The 18,203-nt window shown below is 44.5% G+C and overlaps 1 protein-coding gene across 1 annotated transcript in view; it reads right to left on the bottom strand.

Moving 5' to 3' along the window:
- The window catches only part of ENPP2 (ectonucleotide pyrophosphatase/phosphodiesterase 2), a 109,041-nt gene extending 94,765 nt beyond the window's left edge, over window positions 1-14,276 (bottom strand). Inside the window, exon 1 of the mRNA XM_027092547.1 lies at window positions 12,545-14,276. Within this exon, the coding sequence (XP_026948348.1) occupies window positions 12,545-12,565 (21 nt within the window). The 5' untranslated portion in view covers window positions 12,566-14,276. The remainder of the gene's footprint in view (window positions 1-12,544) is intronic.
- Window positions 14,277-18,203: the final 3,927 nt, after the last annotated feature.

Raw genomic sequence — 18,203 nt, forward strand, 5'->3', positions numbered from 1 at the left:
TTAGTTTCCCAGTGCATATAAAAATGATGTTTACACTATCCTGTAGTCTGTTAAGTGTGCAATAGCATTGTGTCTAAAAATCAGTGCACATAACTTAATTTAAAAATACATTATTGCTAAAAAATGCTAACTGTTGTCTGAGCCATCAGCAAGTCGCAATCTTTTTGCAATAGTCACATCAAAGATCACTGATCACAGATCACATAACAAATATAATAACAATTAAAAAGTCTGGACTATTGCAAGAATCACCAAAATGTGACAGAGACACAAAGTGAGCCATTGCTGCTGGAGAAGTGGTGCCCGTTCACTTGTTCCATGCAGGGTTGCTACAAACATTTAGTCTGTAAAGAAAAACGGAAGACAGTATCTGCGAAGCACAGTGAAGCAAATAAAATGAGATATGCCTGTATAAAGAAGCCAGACAAGCATCTTTCCGTGCTGTGATCTGACAAGTAGGGGCCGCTGTGCTCTCTGAGCTTCCTGCCTGAACTGTTCTGTCAATCAACCATGGCAGATGTTCCCAACTTTTCCAAATTCTTTATTTTACCCTTGCTTTGAAATAGTCATTTGAAATAAAAATAATAAATGCCTAGTGGACCACTAGGCAAATGCTCTTCCCGTTTTGTTTTGTTTTTTTTTTTTTTGCTCTTCCCGTTTTTTTAGACATTGTCTCACTTAACCCCAGTAACAATCACACATATAGGAATTATCATCATCTGCAATTCACAAGGGTGGAAACTGAGATACAGAGAAATTAAGCAGTAGAGCTGGGGCTTAAGCATTGTGGCTCCAGAGCCTGGGTGCCTAACCACGACCCCATTCCTTCTGCCTCATCTTCGGGATGGACAGTATTTAATCAGAAATCAGAAATCAGTTTCTCCATTATTAAACCCATTTAGGATAAATGTAATTGACTATCAGCCTTAGGGTCAGCTGTAGTCAGAAGTTTTGGAATTCAACAGACCTTAGTTTGAACTCTAAGAGCTGTGAGAACTTACCCAGTTTTTTAAACTCTGTGGGCCTTCACGTTTTCATTCTAAAAATGGGAATATAGGTAACTCCTTCAAAGGGTGGGTTTGAGCAAGTGTAGGCAAACTTTGCTTGCAAGGGGCCAAATAATAAGTATTTCAGGTCTTGTGAGCCATACAACAATCTCCTATCACAGCTACACACTTGCTGTTGGAGCATGAAAGCAGCCACAAACTATACAGAAACAAACGAGGTGGCTGCGTTTCAACAAAATTTTATTTACAAGATAGGCAGTGACCGGATCTGGCCTGCAGGCTATAGTCCTCCGACCTCTGATTTTGAGGATTACATGAGATAATGCATGTGCTTTGCATGATCCCTGGAACACAAGTCATCAAAAACGGTAATAAAATTATGGTTTCAGCGTGAGATGACAGTGCTTTCAAGTTGGGTCCAAAAAATCCCAACCAAAATCAAGGAAATTTAACATTTTCAGGAACCTCTGAAGTCTTACTTGTGTAAACGTACAATTTTCATAACTTTTGAAATATTGACAAATTATCAACACTCTACCCCCAATATAACCTTATAGGTAGGGTTGCCAGAGACAATACTTTTTTAGTATTTTCAATATCGGGGACATAATTATACTAAAAAAGTATTTCTTGTTTATTTGCCATTGAAGTTAAACTGGGGCATCCTGGAGGTTTTACTGTTGTTGTGTATTTTGGTTCCCTTGCCCGTTTTTTCCTAAATCTGACGACCCTACCTACAGATCTCTGTGATTCCACAATTTGGGAACCACTGGTTTTATCACATAATAAGAATAGCCCAACACAAGCAACATTTTGTTCTTTCAGGGAGGGAAAGAATTACATTCTTATGGAATTATCCCTAAGGTTCAAAACTAATAAGTCCCCTGGGTAGAAGCCACTGAAACACTATGAGACAACCAGCGCTCTGTGTGCACGGGTGCCAAGAACAAGCTTAGGTCACCCAAGGAAAAAGTGCAATAATCTTGCATTTGTTCCTGCTGATTAAAGTCAAGCAGCTTCCTGGAAATTGCTTGGCGCCCCTCATGTCACTATGTTGAATTAATATCTGAGCAGAATTAATGATGGAAAAACTCAATTATATCCAACACATCCAAAGTTTCGCAGTTGGATTTGTCAGTAATCAAACCGTGTCCTGAGAAAGCCCATTTTGTCAGTAAACAAAGCTTCTATGTGGAGAAGAAATATTCTGTGCACATAAACACGGTGCCTAAATTCCTGATAAATATTTGATAACGAGGACGTGGATGGAGTAGGTGCCTTCAGCCAATCAGAGATCTTCCAACAAGTAGGATTATAAAATCATTCTCAGGGGATTTAGGGGGGAAAAAAAAAACCACGAAAAATCTGGCTCAGCATGCCACAAACGTGTCTTTCAAATTTTAAAGAAGGAAGATGACATTTGACATGTCCATGAAGGTGAAAAGCATTGTGTTTTCATTAAACTAGTGTGGTATTTAGTATCCAGAAGCCAATATCTGAGTTTCAGGTCTACCTCTTCCAAGCTTTGCAACTTTGAATAATTCACTTAGTCTCTCTGAGCCTCTGTTTCCTATCCCTAATGGGCATTCTTACAGAGATGTAAGAATGCCCATCTCTTAGGCTTTGATCAGGGTCAAAGGAGATCACGGTAATGAAAATATTTGCTGACTGAAACAGCAATATATCGTCAGCTGTCATTCCTAGGGACAACACCATAATCTCTGGTTACCAAAGAGCAAAATAATGTTGTATTTTTACCAGCTGAAGCCATGCTAAGGGGATTATGCTCTCATGAAATCTATATTAATTCAAATCTGTATTAAGCCATAAGAAAGTATCTCAAACTGGATGGCTTAAATAACAGAAATGTACTGACTCTCAGTGCTGGAGGCTTAGATGTCCAAAATCAAGGTGTCAGAAGGGTTGGTTCCTTCTGAGGGCTGTGAGGGAGGGATCTGTTCCAGGCCCCTTTTCTTTGGCTTTGTAGATGGCCATCTTCTCTCTGTGTCTCTTCCCATCATCTTCTTCCATGTCTCTGTGTTGAATTTCCCCTTTTTATAAGGACACCAGTCCTATTGGATTAGGGCCCACCCTGATGACCTCACTCTACTTTGATTACCTCTGTAAAGACCCTATGATGGTTAATTGTTATGTGTCGATGTGTTTGGGCTAAGTGATGCCCCTATAGCTGCCAAAACATTTCTGGGGGTGTCTGCGGGGTGTTTCTGGAAGCGACTAGCATTTGAATTGATTGAGTAAAGAAGATCACCCTCGGGACTTCCCTGGTGGTCCAGTGGTAAACAATCCACCTTCCAATGCAGAGGATACGTGTTCCATCCCTGGTCAGGGAACTGAGATCCCACGTGCCGCGGGGCAACTAAGCCTGCCCGCCACAACTATTGAGCTCACACACCTCAATGAGACAGCCCATGTGCCGCAAACTACAAGCCGCCACAACTAGAGAGAGAAAACCCGCACGCCACTAGAGAGAAGCCTGTGCACCACAACGAAGAGACTGTGCGCCGTAACAGAAGATCCCATGTGCCTCAACAAAGATCCCATGTGCCGCAACTAAGTCCCGACGCATCCAAAAAAATGAGGAAAGTAAATAAAATAAATAAATTTTTTAAAAAAATCACCCTTAACGAGGCTGGTGAGCACCATCCATCCCACTGAGGGCTTGAATCGAACAAAAAGATAGAGGAAGAGTGAATTTTCTCTCTTTGCTTGAGTTGGGACATCCATCTCCTTCTGCCCTCAGTATCAGTGCTCCTGATTCTCAAACCTTTGGACTCAGACTGGGACTTACACCACTAACCCCGCAATTCTTTCAACTCAAAGTGAATTACACCACCAGTTTTCCTGGTTCTCCAGCTTGAAGACAACACATCAATGGTCCTCTCAGCCTCCATACTCGTGTGAGCCAATACATATATACATAGATATATGTATATAGTTGACCCTTGAACAACTCAAGGTTGGGTGCTGACCCTCAGAGCAGTCGAAAACCCGTGTATAACTTTATAGTCAGCCTTCTGTACCCACAGTTCCGCACCTATGGATTCAACCAGCTTCAGACTGAGTAGAAATGTAGTACATATTTATTGAAAAAAATCCATGTATAAGTGGACTCACACAGTTCAAACCTGTGCTGTTCAAGGGTCAAGTGTATATCCTATTGATCCTGTTTCTCTGGAGAACCCTGACTAATATGGAACTTATCTCCAAATAAGATCGCATTTAAAGGTATTGGGGGTTAGGACTTCAAGGAGTGGCAGATAGATACAAATCAACCCATGACAAGATCTTTCATTTATTTTGTTAAAAAGTCACCAAACTGATTCACAGTGTTTCCCAACCAAGGCCTGCTTCTCAGATGAAACATTTCACTCTACAGTGGAGACCTACCTGCTCCTTGAGTGTCTAAGAAGATGAATTATTTACTTTAGAATAAAGATCTAAGACCATGGCCACATATCTCCTCCAGACACCAGAACATTAGGCAGTGTCTCTCTTTTCAGAGAATTCTCTTTATCCTGCAACATACATGTCATCACTTCTCCTTATATTTAGCTTGGAAACAAAAATTTGTCACCCTGATACAGTCACTGAAGTTTTTAGATTTCAAGCTCAATTCATTGTTCAAGAAATGTATTCACTTGTTATCTCTCACTTCTGCATCAAGCCCACAGATTGTTGATACATTTTCAAATCAGATACCTTCATGAAATTAGAGAATTAATAAGTGGAGACACACACACACACACATGCACGTAATATCTCATATATAATAGATTTATATAACATAGAATAATAGTGAAGTTTTTAAAGTAAAATTAGACCTTTTTTAAACTCATGCTTTCTTAGCAACTCAATATCAGTTTTTGGTCAACTATCTTGCAATTTTAGAAAATGTAAATGTCCCATACAGATGGATATATGGGTACATGGATGTATGTCTCAGAGGGTCATCAAAGCATTATTTGTAACATGAAAAGATAGAAACAACCTGATGTCCACCAGAAGTTAGTTAAACAAAGCATGAGACAGCTACAGAATGGAACACAATTCACCACCCCCCAAAGACCACGTTTTTGAAAAATATATAATGACATGGGGTAACACACTTGGTATGTTTTAGTGAAAAGCAGGTTACAGAAGGATATGCATGATTCCAATATTAAGACTACATGTGCATAAAAGAATATAGAAGAGATATTCACTGAAATGTTCACATGCTTATCTATAGGTGCTACGATTGTAGACAATTCTTTGTTTCTTCCTGGTACTTTCCTTAATTTAAACTTTTTCTACAAAATGCATGAATCACTTTAAAAATGAAAATATGACTTTTTCTAATAAATGGGAATTTCCTTCTGAAACATTACTGCCTTACACATTGTACCATTCATACCACTGGCTGACTATTTTTCACAGATCTTAGTACTGGACTTCTAGGGGATAATAGGGGGAGATCAAATATTTATAAAAATAATTATGTACTTAGCACTTTAATGCAACCCATGTTGTTATAAAAAGGCCTTGATGAAAAAGTATATTCTCAATGAAGGATGCAGAATGCACAGAGGAGGAGTATTCCTGACATAGGAAACGGCCTAAGTAAACAAACAGGCAGCAAAATGCCAGGTTTCCTCCGGGAGTAACAAAAACTTCAGTATGAGTTGTTTGTAAGGTTTCTCACAGAATGCCAGGGCAGGAGGCAGGAACATTAAGTCAAGGGATGGATGATCATAAAATTTATTGTTCAAACTAGGACCTTTTGAGAGTGAACATTGAGTGCTCATAATAGCTACTAGGAGACACCAGGCATGCACTAGGATTATACAGGGAAACCGGGACATAAGACTTCCCTACAAAGGGCTGGGTCACAGTGAGCCTTAAGTGCCAGCCTAAGTAAGATATTTGAACTTCATACACACAGTCTTGGAATCCTGGGGTTGAAAGGAAATGTCAATGCCCTCCAGCTTGGCCACCCCATCCCTGCCTGTCCAAAATTTCCAAGCATATTTATTAAGCCTTTGTTTAAATATCTCTGTGACAAAGAATGCATTGCCTTGGAACAGCTCTGTTAGAAAATTCTTCATTGTATTGAGCTGAAATTTATCTCCCTGTATCTCCCACCCATTTGGCCCAGCACTGGCATCTCAGAGAGAAAAGCACAATACTAATCTCTCTTCCCATGGAGAGTAAAAGATGTAAAGACAGATACTATAGCTCTCTAGACTTTCTCCTTTGCAGGTTAAATGTCCTACAGACATCCTTCCTACAGCATCCCTGAAGTTTGTCACTATTTGCTTTTTTTTCTTTTTTGTGTGTGCGGTACGCGGGCCTCTGACTGCCGTGGCCTCTCCCGTTGCGGAGCACAGGCTCCTGACGCGCAGGCCCAGCGGCCATGGCTCACGGGCCCAGCCGCTCCGCGGTATGTGGGATCCTCCCGGACCGGGGCACGAACCCGCGTCCCCTGCATCGGCAGGCGGACTCTCAACCACTGCGCCACCAGGGAAGCCCTGTCACTATTTGCTTTGTGTCTCCTAATTAGCTTTTAAAATGTTCCTCTCTTGTCATCTCCCTGCTACCATCTTTGTTGGAGCCACCATCCCTTCCTGCTTATACTATAATAACTCCTCCTATGTCGTTTCTCTCCCTCTCTCTCTCTCTCTTTCTCTCTCTCTCATTGACCATCCCTCCAACGCTTTGTCCATATTGACCTTTCCAAAACACAAAACTGATTGTGACCCTGCTGTGCTTACGACCTTCAATGGCTCCCTGTTCTTCTCAGGATCGATTACGGCTTCAGAGCATGAAGTTCTATCCCCGACCACCACTCTAGTCTCATCTCCCTCATCCCCTCTCCTCTGTGTGTGTATCCCTTCTCTCAGTTCCTTGCACAGGACTTTTGCCCTATGGAAGTTACTGTCACCTGCACTTGGAACCCTCTTCCCTATACCACCTGCGCCTTGATAACCCCTACTCAGCTTTTGGGTTTCAATTTAAACATCACTGCCTCCGGAAAGTCTACCCCAATTCCATTAAGTCTGGATTAAAAACCCCTTCTTAAGTGGTTCCTCAGGGACCTAAGCTTCCCCTATTATACAAGTAAAACATTTAATTAAAATCACCTGCCTATTCATCTAACACCTTTGCTATATTGTGAACTCTGAGAGCAGGTCTGCTCTTTTCAGCACTGTTGTCATAAGTGTCTAGCACAGTGATTGGCAAATAGTATGCACGTGTGTGTGCGTGTGTGTATGCGCACGTGTGTGTGTGTGCGTGTGTATATATATGTATGTGCTCAAAAAATGTGTTAATGTGTAGCACCCAGAACCAGGTACAATTGTTCTAAATGTGGTCTGCATAATACAGATTAGAAGGTCTATTGTTTTCCATGTGCTATACACCATACCTCTTTTAATAAAACCTAACATTATTTTATTTTATTTATTTATTTTTTTAAAGAAGATGTTGTGGGTAGGAGTTTATTAATGAATTAATTTATTTTTGCTGTGTTGCGTCTTCATTTCTGTGCGAGGGCTTTCTCTAGTTGTGGCAAGCGGGGGCCACTCTTCATCACTGTGTGCGGGCCTCTCACTATCGCGGCCTCTCTTGTTGTGGAGCACAGGCTCCAGACGTGCAGGCTCAGTAGTTGTGGCTCACGGGCCTAGTTGCTCCGCGGCATGTGGGATCTTCCCGGACCAGGGCTCAAACCCGTGTCCCCTGCATTAGCAGGCGGATTCTCAACCACTGCGCCACCAGAGAAGCCCCCTAACATTATTTTAGAAGAAACATCTCATGGTTGATTTATTGTCAGTTTAAATCCCTAAACCTTAACTACATGAAGCCACCACTTGTCTTTAACTTTCCCTCTTTTCTCTCTCTCTCTCTCTCTCTCTCTCTCTCTCTCTGTCACACACACCCAATAATTTGCAATTGATTTTTGGCAGCCATGCATGATATATTTTATATCTATTTTTGCACACTGCTTCTAAAAATAAAAAGTCAAAGTATGCTACAACTAATTGATAACTTCTGGACTCCTAATCCTTATGCCTTTTCTCTGAGCAAATGTGATCAGTGTGCTATTCCTTCATGGATGTTAAGAATATTGAATAAAACAGGAATGAAGATGGACCCCAGTAGCATACCATCCTAAAGACGTCCATCTGTCAATCAGCTATTCTTTAGTAAACGCATCCAGTCATTAATCCGGCCCACGTGCATGTTTCTAATCCAGAAGAATATCACAGGATCTGGGCCCTTCCTAAAACCAAGGTTTTTGAATTGATTAATGTTAAGTGAGTATAACCATGTTCCAGGTATTTTCACAAACTTTATTTTAGTCACCATTTCCAACACCTACTATCCTTTTTAATAGACGCTAAAACTATCATTCAGAGAGAAAGTCACACAACGAGCAAGTGCCAAAGCAGGGACATGAGCCCAAGTCCTGTGACTCCAAACTCAATACCACACATTACACTGAGATCCTCTAAAAGAGAGAATATGCATTATTGGACTTACGTGGGTTCCTATTAATCACCACCTACTCTCCCAAATATCTGTTGAATGAATGAATTCTTTTTTTTTTTTTTAAGATGTTGGGGGTAGGAGTTTATTAATTAATTTATTTATTTTTGCTGTGTTGGGTCTTCGTTTCTGTACGAGGGCTTTCTCTAGTTGTGGCGAGCGGGGGCCACTCTTCATCGCGGTGTGGAGGCCTCTCACTATCGCGGCCTCTCCTGTCGCGGAGCACAGGCTCCAGATGCGCAGGCTCAGTAGTTGTGGCGCACGGGCTTAGTTGCTCCGTGGCATGTGGGATCTTCCCAGACCAGGGCTCGAACCCGTGTCCCCTGCATTAGCAGGCAGATTCTCAACCACTAGGCCACCAGGGAAGCCCTGAATGAATTCTTTGATTCAAGATTCCTAACCCGAGGTTCATGACAACACAAGGGGTTCCAAGAGTAGGCTTGTACGAACCTCCTGAAAGTTTACGGAAAGTACCATGTTTGTATATTGTGCATTTTTTCTGAGGAGAGTAATGTACATTTGAGTCCCACGAGGACTGTGGCTCCAAACAAGAATAATCTGCAGTTTAAGTAACTCTCTTCATCATCATTCACCTCTGTCTAGGGTTTCAAATGCACAAATTTCTTTAGAAAATCAAACTGAATGTTTTCATCTGTAGCCTCCATCACTCTCTAGCAGCTCTTAGAGAGCTCACCTGTTGGTCCCTTCTAAGCCTTCCTTCTGGTATCAAAAGATGCCAGCTTGTATCTTTGATATCAGCTTATCAAAAGGCTCTCTTACAAGTCCACCTAGCTTGGTCTTCAACCTCTTCCTGGGCCAGGTACTATACTGAAAACGGTTCCCTCGCTTTCACAAAGCCAAAGCAAAATTGCAAACAGCTTTTTGTGCAGCTTTTCCCAGCCTTGGGCAAGGTTGGGATAGATGTGGACAGCAGTAGGAGAAAGCCACTGAGATGTGGATGGGAGAGGGAACTGGTAGATCTGGAGAGTTGGGGGATTATCTTAAGTACCCAGAAAGTCTACACCCTTCTTCTGTTAAATAATTGGAAGACTACACCTTTTCCTGATAATCAGGGTTGACTTTCATTCTTCATTCTTTACCATGTTGTATTATACATTGTATCTCTTTCATCTTATTCAATGCCTGGAGATCATAGTCATTGACAAGAATTGTACAAGAGTTCCCACAAATTTACTGAGCATCCTCATTGGGTCCAGGCTATAGGCTCGAAGTATACTCAGACAAACAGAGCTGATGCCAGCCCTCGAGGAGTCTACAGACCAGTGGAGGACAGACAAGTAAATAGATACTTGCAAAAAAGAATGGTAAATGCTCTGATAGAAGGAACAGAGGAAGCTCTGGGAAAAAAGGGGAGAGCCACCCACCCATTCTGAAGGATGAGGGGCGGTCTCCAAGAGAAAGTGGCTCTCAGCTGAGTCCTTAGGGAAAAATAGAAGTTAGACCTAAGAGAAGGACAAAGAGGAAAGTCTTGTTTAGTAAATAGTTTGATATGCATAAATTTGCATACAACATGCATAAAGTGTGTATTAAAATGTGCATAACATGTGTAGAGGGAGTGACTGATGAGAGATAAAAGGGAAGAGAAAGGCAAGTCCCAGAGAACCTGTGTACATCAACATTATTCTCAAAAGGAAAAAAATAGAAATCCACGGTAGACTTTTCAAAAAAGATCTGCATGATCATATTGCATTTTAGAAAGACCATTTGATACAATATGGTGACAAGACAGGGGGCATGGGGATGGGTAGTAGTGGCCTCAAATGAGACTAACAGAAAGTTTTGACCAGAATCAAATTTGGGGTGGTACTGACTTACACTAAAACAGTGGAAGCTGAGCTGGAGACACAGGTATGTGTATGAAATGCATTAAGCAGGGAGAGCAGATAGGACTAGGTGTCATGAATGAAAGAGAGGAATGAGATTCTGTCTAGGATGATTCTGTCATGTCTGGCTTGGACAATTAGGGATGCCATTTGAGCACTGGAGAATAGAAAAGGAGGAGCAGGCCTGGGAGAGAATGAGAGAAGACAAATTCAATTTGAACATGTTGATTTTAAGGTGCTCCATGGAGATGCACCTTAAAGTGGAGATGCTCTATAGAAAAGGTTGGTATTTAGGAGAAATATCTAGATAGGCTATAGATTTGTATGTAGTGGGTGAACCCATGGGGGTAGAAGAGGTTTCCTAGGGAGACTACTGGATGGAAAGGGAAGAGAGTCAAGGAACACAGGGGCACACCAATGCTGATGAAGGGAAGAACTTTAGAGGCGTTAAGTGAAACTCAGAAGGTCAGAGGAAAACCAGGGAAGTGTGGTATCAAAGAATCCAGGACAGAGTTTAATAAAAAAAAAAGAAAGAAAGAAAGAGAGGGATGGTGTGGGGGATGGCCAACAGTTCAAAATGACACAGAGAAGACTTGGGGGAGGTTGAACACAACACACTCTCTGGCTTAGCTCCCAAGAGTTCTCTGGTGGCCCTGGCCAAGGTTTGTCTTCAGAAGGGAGGGCAGAAGCCATTGACTATGGATGAGCAAGTTACTGGGTAGTGGGGGCATTGAGATGGTGAATGTCACCCACTCGTTCAAGAAGTTTGGTGGGGCAGACTTCCCTGGTGGCTCAGTGGTTAAGAATCCGCCTGCCAAAGCAGGGGACACCGGTTCAAGCCCTGGTCCGGGAAGATCCCACATGCCGCAGAGCAACTATTGAGCCTGTGGTCTAGAGCCTGCGAACCACAACTACTGAAGCCCGCATCGCGGGCACCACGACGAAGAGTAGCCCCGGCTCGCTGCAACTAGAGAAATCCTGAGTGCAGCAACCAAGACCCAACACAGCCAAAAATTAAATAAATTTGTTTATTTAAATAAAAAACGTTTGGTGGGAAGGTAAAGGAGAAAAAAATTTTCAGCTAGAGAGGAAGTGCAGAAACTCAACAAACATCGATTGACTGAAGTGAGGAAGACGTCCTATTCCCGGCAGACCTGGCTGGGTGAAAAATTCATAAACAAATGCCAGAACCGGCTTCCCTCTCTGCGTCCTGCTGAGCGCTAGAAAGGCTTTTGTTTTCATTGCCTTTATCAGTGAGAAGCGGCTCGGTTCGGGGCTGAACCTGTTAAAATGAAACCAGAGTGTGTAGCAGGACAGCCATCGAAAGCCTTGGACCCACCGCTCGCACCTGAACGCCGGCTGCCCCTTCCGACCCTCCCCACCTGCCGTATTTGCCCTGCGAGATTTCCAAGTCCGGATCAGAAGCACCCCTGCTCAGCTGAGACTCCGGGCTCCCTCAACTCTTCTCCAAAACCGAGCCAGATTCATTTGAAAGTCAGCTTGTTCAAATAGTGAAGTACAAAGGGCCGAGGGGCTGGCTGTGCCGCCGCCGGCTGTGTGCACGCCGGGCAACACCTTCCCTTTGTGGAGCCCCCGAGGGGACCCGGCCATGTGGAACGGGCTCCCTCCATCTGCGAGATGTCTGTTGCCTTTGGAGTCAAGTGTGGGATCCCACAGCACATTACAGAAGCAGATGACTTTAAAAATCCCTATCCTCTCCGCAAAGCCCTGGTGCAACAGGTAATCCACCAAACGCCGAGCCCTCTCGCGGCCCCGAAGGACCGAGCTCCCCGAACCCCGAGACCCGCTGCGCCCAGGGGAGCTCCCACTTGGCACAGGTTCCAGCCGCGGTGACCGGAGACTCGTCCACGGCCCCTCTCTGCAGGGACTACCGGCTGGGTTTCCAGAAACGAGATACATATTTACAAACCCAAACATTCCCTGGCAACCAAAGCTCGAAATGAGTTCCGCTCTGCATCTCGTGCGCCTGGAAATCGCTGCAGCTGAGTGCACGGGAACGCAGCCCAACGGGGACCGCTTTCCGGCACATCCGGAGGCCCTTTGCAAGGTTTCTCGGCTGACAGAACAGCAGCTGGGACCCGGGAGCCCAAGCAATGGAGGACGGGGAGAGGGAGGCGCCTACCGTACCCGCTCGGCGCGGCGGCTCATTGCTGCGGGCGTCTGGGCGCCTGCTCCGACCCGGGCGCTGCGGACGCGGCCTCTGCTGTGAGCTCTGCCCCGGGACGGCTGCCTCGGGCTGCTCTTGTTTGCACTGGGCCGTTTGCTTTTGGGATTTCTCCAATGCAGATGTAGTCAGGGGGCCGCTGTCCCGGGGCACAATGATTCCATTGGAAGCTGGCCTTTGACAAGACTCACACATGACCTTTGACTAAAATGGCTTTGGGGAAGGAAAGTGACCGGAGGCTGAAGACCGGGCATCCAGGGCAGCCGTCCGCATTCCCACCCCCAACAGTGCCAAGTTAATTTTTCATCCCGTAATCTTTCAAGGAGACTCTCTGCGAGGTTTGATTTGCCATTTCTCCCTCATTCTGCCGGATTCTTTATCCGGGGTTTCCGAAAGGATTTTGCTGCCGAAGTTTCCTGCCGTGTTGTTGATGAGTTCCCTGAATTAGCATTCCCAGGTTAAACGCGAGCAGTATATTGTATAAATTCCTCTAACACTCTGGAAAATAATACCCCCATTTTTTCCCCTAAAGCATGCTACAATTGACAAAGGGCTTGTGACAATCATGCTGTCACTTGGCCTCCCAAACAATGCCAGGAAGGCTCTCCTATTACTACCATTTTACACATAAAGAAAAAGAAGCTCCAGAAAAATAAGACATTTGCCCAATCACCCAACCAGAAAGTGAAATCTGAGTCTTCTCAATCACATCCTGTCCGCATCCACAAACCAACCACCTCCCTGCTGGGTGACCCACCCCAGTAACTTAATTATAACACGTAAGCACATGTCATAATGCATAATACACAGCAAGAGTAACTATAGAACATTTTAATGTTTGGATTATAAAAGCGTTAGAAAGTGTTTTAAAATAATAGCTGTTTTGGTTAAGGATATCCACAGATATCTTGAGTTCATGGACCACGTTTCTTTATGGTCTAATTTTTTCTCTTTACCAGCTGCTAAAAGAATGCTATAGGAACCAGACTGGCAACTCTGAGGTGCTGGTACAAGACTAGGGGTTCCTGAGGCTGCTACGAGAGTCTGTCACTAGTCATGACCAGAGCCTTTTTCCCTCCTTTTTCTGGGTCCTTCCAGATGGCACAATGCTAAATAGAAGGGGAAGAGGCTGTGGGATTGTAAAGAAAGCCCCCGTGAACAAGGAGGCAGCCTCCCTGATTTTAGTGTGAAGAGGAGAGCTGTGATGGGGGTCTGCGGAGATGCTCCAGAGATGTCTGGTCTGGCCAATGGCATCACCCTCATTTTTTCGTGATACTCACACTCAGCCTGGCAGGACTGGAAGGAGTCAGCCAGGAGGAGAAGAGGAAGAAGCACATCACTGACTCATACAACATCATGTCCAAAAGCTGTCCTGATGCCTTTGGCAAACTGAAAATAGTTCCTGCAGACAAGAGCGGAGGGTGTGGGAGGCTGTGTCTAGAGAGGAGGGTGTGGGTTTGGACTCTGACCAGCCTCCTGTGTCACCTGAGGGAATTTGGACTTCATCCTGCGGAGCCCAATGGGTTAATATAACTGGCTCCGGGTTACCAGCTCATAAGAAAAGGATGCAGGAGTCCTATGCTGTTCTACAACAAGAAGAATATATATATCAACCTGGCTTGGTGGTTATGGGCATTGGCTTCATCAGACAGATGCAGTTTCTTCTTCTTCCTAGCTACAAAAATGCGAGCGGGCTTCCCTGGTGGCGCAGTGGTTGAGAGTCCGCCTGCCGATGTAGGGGACACGGGTTCGTGCCCTGATCCGGGAAGATCCCACATGCCGCGGGAGTGGCTGAGCCCGTGAGCCATGGCCGAAAAAAAAAAAAATGCGAGCAATATATTTAACCTCAGTAAGCCTCAGTTTTCTCAGCAGTGAAATGGGGATTATGGTACATGCTATGAGAATTAAATGAAATTATGTAGGTAAAACCCCTTGCCTTTCTTCTGACATACAGTCGTGCTCAGCAACAGGTAGCTACTGTTGTCTTTTAAAGTATTGATGCTTTAATGTGTACAGCAGCTACCATGGAATAGGAACTCCCTTCCTTCCAGCTCACTCCCTTCTCCCCATTATACGTTTTTGGCTTTTGACTCATTAGAGTTTGTCCTTTATTCTTTCCACTTTGTTCCTCCTTCTCGACACTACTTCCTTCCTTTATGTCCCAGCCTAGACTTTAATGTCGGTTTCGATCTTACTCTCCTTCCACCTCAGTTTGTTCATTTCCTGGTCCAACCACTGCCATATACCATCTGCAAACCCTCAGCCACGATGTAACGGTCTGCTAGAGCTACACAGCATCACATACGGTGTCCACTGGCACCACCACCTGTGTGTGCTCTGCAGCCTAGGTGCCGGGTCCAGCACCACTGTATTCCTTATGAGTGTCCCTGGTCAGCCCACCACTTCACTTCCACAAAGTCACTCTTCCCACCCCTGGAGAACCCGGACCCCACTCCCAGCTGACTTTCAGCAAACGACCTCCTCTCCCCCAGCAAAGGGCACAAGCACTATCAGGAGGGAACTCTGCTTCCTGTCCTTGCACCAGAAAACTTATTTCCAGTCTCCACACCTTGCCTCCCACTTTCGAAGTGGCCCTCCTTCTGTATGCTATGGAATCCCTCTCTTCCCATGTCTTCTGGAACATTCTTTCATCAGCCATCCCTCTATCCTTCAGTTTCTTCTTTACTGATTTCACTAGTTCATTTATTCATCAGACATTTATACATTGCATGTATAAATCACATGACAGTCAGCATCTTTGATTCTAGGAATACAAGAATAAATAAAATATCACAGGGGCTTCCCTGGTGGCGCAGTGGTTGAGAGTCCGCCTGCCAATGCAGGGGACACGGGTTCGTGTCTCGGTCCGGGAGGGTCCCACATGCCACAGAGCGGCTGGGCCCATGAGCCATGACTGCTGAGCCTGTGCGTCCAGAGCCTGTGCTCCGCAACGGGAGAGGCTGCGGCAGTGAGAGGCCCGCGTACCGCAAAAAAAAAAAAATCACAGTCGCTAAACATATTCAACTGTCTCTCATACAATGTACTCCGTTTTTCCTAATACGGTCTGAATACATGCCTGTTCGTTTTAACAACAATAACAACACACACACACACCACATGTATCCACTGTCTAGAACATACTTCCTGTGGATCTTCCAAGGTCAGTTCCTTCCTTTAGAACCAGGCTTAAAGTCACCTCCTCAAAGAGACCTTCCCTGACAGCCAATATAGGGAACCATCCTCTCCCTCATCATCAGCTACCTGTTAGCCTTCTTTATGTCCATCACATCATTTATCCCATGTTGTAATGAGAGATTCCCTTGTTCCCTTACTTGCCTATTTCCTGCTGCTTCCACTAGTCTGAACCTTCATGAGGGCTTGGACCCATCTTTTAGTCACTGCTGTATCCCCAGTGCCCGGGGTGTACTTAATAGGCTCTCAGAAAACATTTGTTGATTAAACCCCCAGGTGCCACACCATCTTCGCCTTAATCTTTTTTTAATTTTTTATCTCCATCAGACATCCTACTGGTTTTCAACATTGACTACAATTAGAATTCCCTGAGGAGTTTTGAAAAATCCTGATGCCCAGAGCACCCTCTGGGATGAGACCTTGGTACCAGTTTTGGTAAGCTTTCCAGGCAATCGTAAAGCCAAGCTTGAGACCACTGACCTAACCTCTGCCTGACACGTGGGTGATGCTTGAGAAGGAAATGAAGGGATGAATGAATGATTCAAGGGATGGGGTCACTTCGCTCCAGCTTATCCTTCAATCCTCTTCCCCTGAGTCCTCCCATTCATCATGTTATCCAGGCATGCAAACCGCAAAACAAGTCCTGCACTGTCCTTGCTCCAAGCTTTCACGTGATATCAGCTCTACCAAGAGCACCCATAGAGCATCTCAGCTGTCTAAGGAGTTTCCTTGCCTCTGGACTTCCCGGTAAAATCTGGATTGGGGCTCCATACCAACTCCTCTGCCAGATCTTTCCCAGTGTCCCCAAAGGGCTCACCTTTCTCTTTGCACGTGTCCCCGTTAGAGCCGTTGTGCTGCCGCCAGCAGCTGTGTCATGATTGGTTTTGACCCGGTGATCCTTCCTCCTTGTACCCCCATGTCTTGCAGACCGCCCAACCAGAGATAAATTAATGGATTACCACATTAAACAAGTTTTTAAAGAGATGCTCTATGTTTTTTTTTGTTTGTTTGGGGATTTTTAACAGCCTAATTGAGCTGTAAATCATGTAACATAAAATTCCTCAATTTAAATGGTACAAGTCATGGTTTTTAGGATATTCACAGGGTTAACTATCACCACAATCAATTCTAGAACGTTTTCATCACTCCAGGAAGAAACATTGTACCCCTTAATTATCACTCCCCATGACTGCTCAGCCCCCCAGCCCTAGATAACCACTAATCTACTTTCTGTCTCTATAGATTTGCCTCTTCCGGACATTTCATATAAATGGAGTCATACACTACTTTTGTGTGTGTGTGTGATAGGCATTTACTTCCACATTTGAAGACTTATTTGGCCGCAGGATCCCTCTCATATTGAGTCGATGTGGCAGATTATGGACTCTGTAGAGAAATCTTGGAGGACAAACCAAAGCAGTATTTCTTAGACCACATTACACAGCAACCTGGTAAATTACCAAATTCCTGAGCTGGGGGAAGGAGGATACAGGGATTAGCTACACCTGCTACCGCAGAAGAAAGGGACAGCGGTTGGATTCCCGGATGGCTCAGCTCTGCCACACCAGTCCCGTCACAGCCAGGCCACTGGGACAGGACTTCCTGCACCAGAAGGACGCCACATCGAGGACAAACTGCCTGGATCAGACTCTAGCTTTGCCACATGTTAGCTGTTACTCTTCATTCCCAGCTACCTCATTTCTAAAAAGAGGATAAAAACAACCCTACCTTATAAGCACCACATCATAGGATCGTGATAAAGATGAAATGAGGGGATGCATAGCAAGTGCACGGCACAGCACTTGGGCCATTACAAGTGCCTGATAAATATTTATGGTGTGGTACTTGTCGATGTTTGACTACAGCTGTTTTCATATTGTTCTTCTAAGTAAAATTTAATATGCGAAGAAAGTTCTGCTGCTTTACAAAATAATTCAAACCGTTATTCTGGGAAAATTTCACACACCATGCAGATACCCACTGCCAGATGGTCGTCTGTGTTTTGCTTGATGACAGTAGGGACAGTGGCAAGATGTAGCTGAAGCCAAAGAGTACTTGTCAATGGAAAGTTGGAGGGAGGAGACGGATTAGGTCCATTCCTGGCATAAAAAGCTGATGGAGAGAACATACTTCTTCCCACCAAATGCTCATCAGTGCCATTAGCAGGCAGAGGATGTAGGCTAAATGGACCCTGTGTCTTGTCTTGTTTATCTGCACTCCTCTCCAGCAATTTCTTTACTTTCCTTGTACTGTTATGTGTCAGCCCTGCCTCTGGCATCCTCTGCTAAGCCCTCCTACGGTGTCTCTTAGGTACATCTGAATTCAACATGTAGGTAGCTACAAACAACAAATGCTGGAGAGGGTGTGGAGAAAAGGGAACCCTCTTGCACTGTTGGTGGGAATGTAAATTGATACAGCCACTATGGAGAA

The sequence above is a fragment of the Aethalodelphis obliquidens genome, unplaced genomic scaffold, assembly GCF_003676395.1.
Source record: "Aethalodelphis obliquidens isolate GAN/ISIS:26980383/991018 unplaced genomic scaffold, ASM367639v1 scaffold79, whole genome shotgun sequence".
Classification (NCBI taxonomy): Eukaryota; Metazoa; Chordata; class Mammalia; order Artiodactyla; family Delphinidae; genus Aethalodelphis; species Aethalodelphis obliquidens.